Genomic DNA, 8971 nt, shown 5'->3' with positions numbered 1-8971 from the left:
TGGCGAAGCGCGCGGCGAGCGGGGGTATAGCTCAGTGGTAGAGCATTTGACTGCAGATCAAGAGGTCCCCGGTTCAAATCCGGGTGCCCCCTCGAAAAGTGTTTTCAACCTTTTACCCATTTTTTTCGGTTTTTTGTCGGTATTTCCGGGGTATTGGGGGGGAGGTTTGAGGCGGGCCGGCCACATTTGCGCGCGTGCGCGCATAGCCTCCATTTCACTCACAGAACAGCACGGATGTACAGTAAAGTATCACCCAGCCGCGCTTGGTGAGCAGCGGGGGTATAGCTCAGTGGTAGAGCATTTGACTGCAGATCAAGAGGTCCCCGGTTCAAATCCGGGTGCCCCCTTGTTTTGCTTATTTTTTTTTTTTTTCCTCCCTTCAATCCCAAGTTTTCTCGCCCCAATTATCCGTGGTCGTTCTTTCCGTCCCCGTCGCTCCCTCCCGGTGCCGCCGGTGCCGCCGGTGCCGGTGAGGGTGTCTCGTTTCCCGCCGCCGCTAGGGGGCGCCACGCGCGGAGCGAGGCGGGGCGGGCGCGTCACGTGACATCCGCCGCCTCTTCCGCCGCCAAGATGTCGAAGAGAGGTGAGGCGGGCGCCGCTCTCCGCCGCCATCCGGCTCCATCCGCCGCCATCCGGCGTCCCCGTGGCCGCCCCGGCGCAGCGGGGACCCGGGAAGAGGCGTCTGAACCCGGGCGGGAGCGGATATCGCGGGTCATGGCGCCGTCGCCCTCCCCGTGAGGCCGCGGCCGCTCCGTGAGGCGGTACCGGGCTCTTAACGCTCTTCTCGACCCGCAGGACGCGGAGGTTCGTCCGGGGCCAAGTTCCGCATCTCGCTGGGTCTCCCGGTGGGGGCCGTGATCAACTGCGCCGATAACACCGGTGAGTGCGGGGCTTGGACCGCGGGGGCGGCCGGGGGGACGGGCCGGGAACCGGGGCAGCCCCTCGGGAAAGGCCCCCTCAGTAACCTCACGGTGAGGTGTTCCCTGAATTCCCAAACCTCCGTTTTCCTTCTGGAATCTTCGCTGGGCCCGTGGTAGTGGCAGCGCCGTGGGGTGTCCCTGCAGTGGGACGTGTCCCGGGCTAAGGGCGACGCTGCTGCCCGGTGTCTCGGGATAACGGCGGCGCCGCTCTCCGCAGGGGCCAAGAACCTCTACATCATCTCCGTGAAGGGCATCAAGGGCCGCCTGAACCGGCTGCCGGCGGCCGGCGTGGGTGACATGGTGATGGCCACGGTGAAGAAGGGCAAGCCGGAGCTGAGGAAGAAGGGTGAGTGCCGCCACCGCCGTCCCGAATTGTCCCCGGAGAGTCGCGGAGTCACCTCCCCCTTCTCTAAAGCACTCGTTGGGTCCGTGCCGTGGCTCAGGGAGTTGTCGTGGAAGGGCAGAGCAAAGGCGCCGCTTTTGGGTGAAGTGGCAGCTGCCGGTGCTGTTGATTTCAATCAGCGGTGGGACACGGGGTTTGGGAATCCTGGAATGGGCGGGGTGGGAAGGGACCTTCAACCCCATCCATGGGCAGGGACATGTTCCACTGCCCCGGGTGGCTTTGGACACTTCCAGGGATCCAGGGACAGCCACAGCTGCTCTGGCAACCTGTGCCAGGGAGGAATTCCTTCCCTAAGTCCCCTCCTGAGCCCAGCTGTCCATCAGTAAAAGAGAAATGATGTCGCATGGATCCATAAAATTGAAAATTACGGAATGATTTGGATGGGAAGGAACCTTAAATCTCATCCAGGTGCACCCCCTGCCATGGGTTTGCTCCTGCTCCTGAGGAGTTTTTGCTGAATATTGTTTGTGAATTAATAATTAACTTCAAAATAAAGGTGTAAGAGTGAGAAAACCCTGGATTTTCCAAATATAGGTGGAGCAGATATTTCATGGTCAGTTTTAATGGGACTGTTGACTATAAAGTATTAACTTTTGAGTAAAACACCACAAATATGGGTGCAAAACAACACCCACCCCGAATCTGGGTTTGATTCCTGTGGGATGTGTGCTTTTCCTGAGGGCTGTGACACTTTTTCCTCCCAGTGCATCCAGCAGTGGTGATCAGGCAGCGGAAATCCTACAGGAGAAAAGATGGGGTGTTCCTGTACTTCGAGGACAACGCAGGAGTGATTGTAAATAACAAAGGAGAAATGAAAGGTGAGCCTGGCAATTGTGTCCCGTGGGGAAAAAGGACTCAAGATTCCCCTCAGAGAGTGGGATTTTGGCTGGGAAATGCTGCCCTGAACCACCTGTGAGCTCTAAATCACAGAATTCCAGAATGGTTTGGTTGGAAGGGAGCTCAGAGCTCATCCCCAGGGATATCTCCCATTATCCCAGGGTGCTCCAGCCTGGCCTTGGACACTTCCAGGGGCAGCCACAGCTTCTGTGGGATCAGGTGAGCCTCGCTGACCTTGGGCTGTTGTTGTTGTCCCTGTTTTCCAGGCTCAGCCATCACAGGCCCCGTGGCCAAGGAATGTGCAGATCTGTGGCCCAGGATCGCCTCCAACGCCGGCAGCATCGCCTGATCCCGATCCTGCCCCTGGCCAGGGATGCAAAATAAAACTCCTTTTACCAACTCCGTGGTGTTTTCATTCCAAACAGGAGCAGGGTTGTGCTGGGAGGTGATTTCATGGGAAATCCCAGCTGGGAAATGGGATTGGGGGATTTGAGTTCTGTTTTTTTTTCAGGCAGGTTCCTGAAGAATCCCTGGAGTGGCTCAAATTTTAGTGATCCTGAGTCTGAGGGGAGCTGGGAGCGGTCTGTGCCTTTGTGCTGGAGCTCCCAGAATTGGAGCAATCCCAGAATTTTCTTCCAGAATGGGCAATTCAGCTGTTCAGAGTGAAACAGTGCCTGGGGCTGAGCTGCAGCACTGGGAGCTGAGGGATGATGTCCCTTGGCTGGGGACAGGGCCCGGCTCTGCTGTCACCTGGAGAGCCTGGGCTGAGCTCGGGGTCAGCTGGAACCTTCAGGAGCAGAGTGAGATGTCCAGGGAGGAGCTTGGGCTGTTTGTGGTGCTCCTGGAGCAAAAGGAGGGATGGTTTGGGTGGGAGCTGGGATTCCCTGGCCCACAGGACGGGGAAACTTCACCCCAGGGCTCCCGGGTGACGGTGGGGTGGCTTTGGGGCTCTGCTTTGGGTCCCCGATGCCTGGAATGGCTGCCCTGACCCCAAATCACGGGGCAGGAAAAGGGGCAATTCCCACCTCCAGCCCTGACCCCAAATCACGGGGCTGGAAAAGGGGCAATTCCCACCTCCAGCTGGCACCGAGCTCATCCCTGCTGCACTTCTGCAGATTCCTGGTGATTCTGGGCCATTCCTGATGGTTCTGGGTCATTCCCGATGCCTCCTGTGCCATTCCCGACATTCCTGTGCCATCCCCCCTGCCTTTTGTGCCATTCCCAACGTTCCTGTGCCACTCCTGATGCCTTTTGTGCCATTCCCGATGTTCCTGTGCCATTCCCGATAATTTTGTCCCATCCCCGACGTTCCTGTGCCATTCCCGACGTTCCTGTGCCATTCCCGATTCCTTTTGTGCCATCCTAAAGTTTCTGTGCCATTCTTGATATTCCTGTGCAGTTCCCAATGCCTTTTGTGCCATTCCTGATGATTTTGTGCCATTCCCTATTCCTCCTGTGCCATTCCCGATAATTTTGTGCCATCCCCGATGTTCCTGTGCCATCCCTGATTCCTTTTGTGCCATCCCAAAGTTTCTGTGCCATTCCTGATATTCCTGTGCAGTTCCCAATGCCTTTTGTGCCATTCTTGATAATTTTGTCCCATCCCCGATGTTCCTGTGCCATTAGCGGTAATTTTGTCCTATTCCCGATGTTCCTGTGCCATTCCCGGTAATTTTGTGCCATCCCCGATGTTCCTGTGCCATCCCCGACGTTCCTGTGCCATCCCCGAGGATTTTGTGCCATCCCCGATGTTCCTGTGCCATCCCCGATGATTTTGTGCCATTCCCTGTTCCTCTTGTGCCATTCCCGGTAATTTTGTCCCATTCCCAATGTTCCTGTGCCATTCCCGGTAATTTTGTGCCATTCCCGATGTTCCTGTGTCATTCCCCGATGATTTTGTGCCATTCCCGATGTTCCTGCGCCATCCCCGATGATTTTGTGCCATCCCCGATGTTCCTGTGCCATCCCCGATGATTTTGTGCCATTCCCTGTTCCTCTTGTGCCATTCGCGGTAATTTTGTGCCATTCCCGATGATTTTTTGCCGCTCCCGGCGTTTCCGTGCCGCGCTCAGAGCGGGAAGGCAGCGACACCTCCTGGATTCAGCAGCACCATCCCGGGCAAGGCTGCGCAAATCCCCGCTTTGGGCGGGGTTTTTAAACCTCTCTGACCTTTCCTGGATATTCCTGGCTATTCCTGGCTATCCCAGAGCAGGGTGCAGGCAGCAGGAGCAAACCTGGCCAGGGATTTGCACATGCCGAGGATCACTGTCACAAAATTCTGTTTTCAGAATTTTGGAGCAGGTGAGCGCACGTGGATTATTCCCTGGAGCTCTGGAAGGGCCCAGCGCTGCTCTGGGGGTGATCCCAACACCCCAAACCTGCAGCTGGAGGGGATTTCTGTCTTCCCAAGCAGTGACCATCAGTCCAGAAGTGCCGGTGATGCCTCAGGTTTTAATTTTTATATTTTTATAGATTCTGTGCTGCTTTAGTGTGTGGGTCTGGGCTTGTATGAGGGGATGGTGAGCTCTGTGCACAGAGCAGGGAGACAAAACAATTCCTGCTCCAGCTGGGCACCAAGGACAAATGATCCAAATCTCAGCCCAGGAGCACAAACACCGTGGGCTGGAGAGAGAAAAACAAGAAGGATGGGACTTCATAACCCAAAGATTGGACAATTAACTCCAATATTCAAATGGAGCAGAACTTATAAAGGTGAGAGACCCTGTGAGTGGTCGTGGATTTTGTGACCCTTTTGATTCATTTTGTGACCGTTTTGGGTTCATTTTGTGACCATTTTGGTTCACCTTGGGTACAACCCTGGCTGGGCTCTTGTGCTGTCCAAGGTGGATCCATGGAGGAGATGCTTTCAACAAATCCCTGCTTTATTCTGGAATTCTGGCCTCAGTTCCAGCTCAGCCTTCTGAAAGCATCACAGGGACCTGCACTGTGTAAGGAACCACCCCAATAAAACCCCAATAAATCTGCTTTTGTGGTCAGTTTTACCACTCCTACTTTGCGAGGGATTTCTCCACAGCTTCCAGGGTTGGATTAAACATTTTGGGGGAGGATTTTTGGTGTTGCAGTAATTCCTGAGCCAGGCTGGGCACACCCTGACACCAAACAGCCTGTGGTGACATTTTGAAGTCAATGCTGGAAATGCTCCTTTCCTTTGAGCCACATTTGGGGCTTTTTAGAGGGCATCAGGTGGGAAATTCAGTACCAGCCTTACCAGGAGCGTGGTGAGGGCAGTGAGGGAGGGCTGGGTGTGCCAGGCAGGGCTGGGAGCAGCTGGAGTGTGACAGCCACCCCTGGAACGTGACAGAGCCACGTCAGTGACCACAGGGAGCCTCACCTGGCCATGAGGAACCTCACCTGGCCATGAGGAACCTCACCTGGCCATGAGGAGCTTCACCCAACCACAGGGAGCCTCACCTGGCCATGAGGAACCTCACCTGGCCATGAGGAGCTTCACCCGACCACAGGGAACCTCACCTGGCCACAGGGAGCCTTACCTGGCCACAGGGAGCCTTACCTGGCCACAGGGAGCCTCACCTGGCCGTGAGGAGCCTCACCCAACCACAGGGAATCTCACCTGGCCATGAGGAGCCTCACCCGACCACAGGGAGCCTCACCAGGCCATGAGGAACCTCACCTGACCACAGGGAACCTCACCTGGCCGTGAGGAGCCTCACCTGACCACAGGGAACCTCACCTGGCTGTGAGGAGCCTCACCTGACCACAGGGAGCCTCACCAGGCCATGAGGAGCCTCACCTGACCACAAGGAGCCTCACCTGGCCATGAAGAGTCTCACCCAACTACAGGGAACCTCACCTGACCACAAGTAGTCTCACCTGCCCAACCTGCCCAGGTGGGGGTATAGCTCAGGGGTAGAGCATTTGACTGCAGATCAAGAGGTCCCCGGTTCAAATCCGGGTGCCCCCTCCCCTTTTACACCTTTTTATCCCCCAAAAACATGGTCGGGAAGCCCGGAATTCGCAGGTTTTCCCCTCCAAGGTGTGCGCAGGCTCCGTGTTGATTCCCAGCAGAGGGAGTTGGTGAGGAAAGGGAGGAGGATTTTGGGAAGACGTGGGTTTTGTGCTGGGATTAATGAGCTTTGCTGGGATGGTAGATGAGCGGGGAATTCCTGCTGGGAATGCCCATGGGAAGCAGGGCTTTAGCTCAGGAGGAGAGGAAAGCGTTTGCAGATTGAGTTCCCTGATTCACCTGCAGGTGCCTCCTCTTTTCTCCTCCTTTTCCTCATCCTCCAGCCTCCCTTCTGCCCAAATCCTTCAGGGGAAGGTTGGGAAGCTGCTGTGGGATGTTGTGCTGGGCAGGGAATGTGGGGTGGGAGCACCAAGGCCTGGAAGAGCACAGGGTGAGGAACCACTCACAGGAACTGCTCACGGGAAATCTGGGCCTGCCCGAGCCTCCCCTGCGCTGAATTCTCTGCAGGGAGAAATTCTGGGAGAAACGGGGAAAACTGAGCTTGGATCTGGCAGGGGGGAAAACTGGGAGTCCTAAAAAAGTCCTCAATGTACCCTCAGAGGTATTCTGCAGGGGGTGAGGGGGAACCCCCACAGTAATCTATTTATTCAGTATTCCTAAAAAAAAAAACCAGCCAGTGCTTCTGAGGTGATTGAACTTCTTGATTTTCACTCCTGTGCTTTCCTTTCTTTTAGTGGTCATTGGATGAAAATCCCCCAAAATAGCGTGTTCTTCCCAGAAAAGAATGGAAAAAGCTCTGTTGAGCAACGTGTCTTAAGCCAAAAAAAAAAAAAAAACCAAAAAAAAACCCCAAAAAACCAAACCAAAACCCAAAGCAACAAAACCAGCATGCAAAATACACTGGGAAATCTGTGGAGTGAAGGAAAAACCCTCAGCTTACACTAGGCACAGTCTGTCCCATCAAGAACAGGACAGGCTTCTCTGTGCCATCTGTTCTGTGCTGTGTCACCTTTCCTGCTCTGGCCACCTCACCTGGGAAGAGAAAGGGGAATTCTGAATGGCTTGAAAGGGTTTTGAAGTCTGTCTGACAAAGGGTTGCATGTATTGGTGACCTGGTGTCTCAGGTGAGAGCACAAAGTTCTCCCTTCCCTGTCATGGCACATTTCTGTTCCAACCTGCAGAGCATCAATCCCTCGAAAATATTCCCTCAAAAATATTGGGACTAACCGCTCCTATAGGAGGAAGGAGGAATTTACAGATTTTCCTGAGGAAAAGAATGGGCTCTAACCATTTTTTTCCTGCCCCAAATTAGGCGTTAAATGTGTATCAGGAACTTGGAGACAGCATTTTTTCAGAGAAGGAAAGTGGAGCTGGTCAGTTCACTGGTGGTGTTTGAGGATTTTTTGGAAAAGCAGGGTGTCCCTGTTGCTGTTAGAATTCAGTAAGACAGGAACTGTTGCCCTCCAGTGGTTATACAATCACAGAATCACAGAAAGGTTTGGGTTGGAAGGGACCTTGTAGGACACCCAGTTCCCATACCTGCCATCACCTTCCACTAGCCCAGTTTGCTCCAAGCCCATCCAGCCTGGCCTGTCCTCAGTCAGTGATGGGGTTCCCACAGCTCTTCTGGGCAACCTGCTCCAATGCTTCTCTTGGAATGCTGCAGGACCTGATTTTGCACTGACTTTACTGTCTGCCATTCAGGATCTGTCCTTTGATGCCTTTTGGGTCAATGCCAACAATTGCCGATTTTTTTTTTCTTCCCTGCTGAAGCACATATTTTTGTATTATGCGATGGGCAGAAAACACTGAAGAGCCTTTAGTATAATCTGTACATCCAGTGATGCCAGCAGGGAACCAGAGAGTTAACCACTCAACACATCTTGATTTTCACCTTTAAATACACACCTTATTGTATAAACACGAGTGTATAAACACAAGTGTGCACCAAAGCCTCAGTTCTGTGCCTTTGACCTTCTGAACACAGTCACTGCTGGAGTGTGTTTTACTGAGCCAGAAGCTCAGGGACATCGGTGTTTAACAAAGGGTTTTATGCAGAGTGGAGATAAGAGATGCAAAGACAATGCTGTAATCAAGGTCTGAACAATTGTAGGGACATCATTCCCCGTGGAGAGGATTTGGGGTCCAGTCATCAATTGTACGTCCCACTCTGGGGCAGGAAAACCTCCAGGTTAGTGAAGGGACTGAATTAAGTGGTTTTGCATGGGAGGCCTTTGTTAATCAAGTCTGTCTGTGGTGCACAAGAGGTTTTATCCAGAATGTAGTAAAATACTTGGAAAAAATCCTTAGCATCAATCTTTGCAGAATAAATGTGCTTGTTGCACTGTACCCCTTGGGGCTCTTTCTCTCCATGTCGTTATAATGCTTTGTAGATCTTCTTGTAGTGAAGATTATAATTATTTATTATTTATTTATTATATTATAATATTTTTGTTATATATTATTAATTATTTACTAGTATATTGTTATATATTTATTATTATATATAAGATTATAATATATATTATAATGTAATACAATGTAATGTAATATAATAATATATAATACTATACTATACTACACTATACTATAATATATTATTATATAGTATTATATATTATATTATATTATATTATATTATATTATATTATATTATATTATATTATATTATATTATATTATTATAGATATAATATATTATTATATTATATATTATTATATTATATATTATTATATTATTTCAATTTATTATTAAAATTCAGCTGAGGCTGAATTTTAGCTTGAACCTAATCCCAGCAGTTCCTTCAGAAAGCTATGCAGAGAAGACAAAGCCACATAGCCAAAAACCATTTGCAACTAATCCTGT

The 8971-nt window shown here is 51.6% G+C and overlaps 1 protein-coding gene and 3 non-coding genes across 4 annotated transcripts; all 4 read left to right on the top strand.

Annotated features, from left to right (window-relative positions):
* The first annotated feature begins 20 nt into the window (after window positions 1–20).
* On the top strand, window positions 21–92 carry TRNAC-GCA (transfer RNA cysteine (anticodon GCA)). The gene has a single exon. It is a non-coding gene; the product is annotated as a tRNA-Cys (tRNA).
* Window positions 93–275: 183 nt separating this feature from the next.
* Window positions 276–347, top strand: TRNAC-GCA (transfer RNA cysteine (anticodon GCA)). The gene has a single exon. It is a non-coding gene; the product is annotated as a tRNA-Cys (tRNA).
* Window positions 348–437: 90 nt separating this feature from the next.
* Window positions 438–2560, top strand: RPL23 (ribosomal protein L23). The gene is made up of 5 exons (XM_059489383.1): window positions 438–583; window positions 796–879; window positions 1138–1266; window positions 2028–2141; window positions 2427–2560. The coding sequence occupies exons 1-5, from the start codon at window positions 571–573 to the stop codon at window positions 2507–2509; spliced, it is 423 nt and encodes a 140-aa protein (XP_059345366.1). The 5' UTR covers window positions 438–570; the 3' UTR covers window positions 2510–2560.
* A 3471-nt stretch (window positions 2561–6031) lies between these two features.
* On the top strand, window positions 6032–6103 carry TRNAC-GCA (transfer RNA cysteine (anticodon GCA)). Its single transcript has one exon. It is a non-coding gene; the product is annotated as a tRNA-Cys (tRNA).
* Window positions 6104–8971: the final 2868 nt, after the last annotated feature.

This window comes from Ammospiza nelsoni, chromosome 26 (genome assembly GCF_027579445.1).
Source record: "Ammospiza nelsoni isolate bAmmNel1 chromosome 26, bAmmNel1.pri, whole genome shotgun sequence".
Classification (NCBI taxonomy): domain Eukaryota; kingdom Metazoa; phylum Chordata; class Aves; order Passeriformes; family Passerellidae; genus Ammospiza; species Ammospiza nelsoni.
The sequence above is the reverse complement of the archived record's forward strand: the minus strand, read 5'-3'. Positions and strand labels throughout refer to the sequence as shown.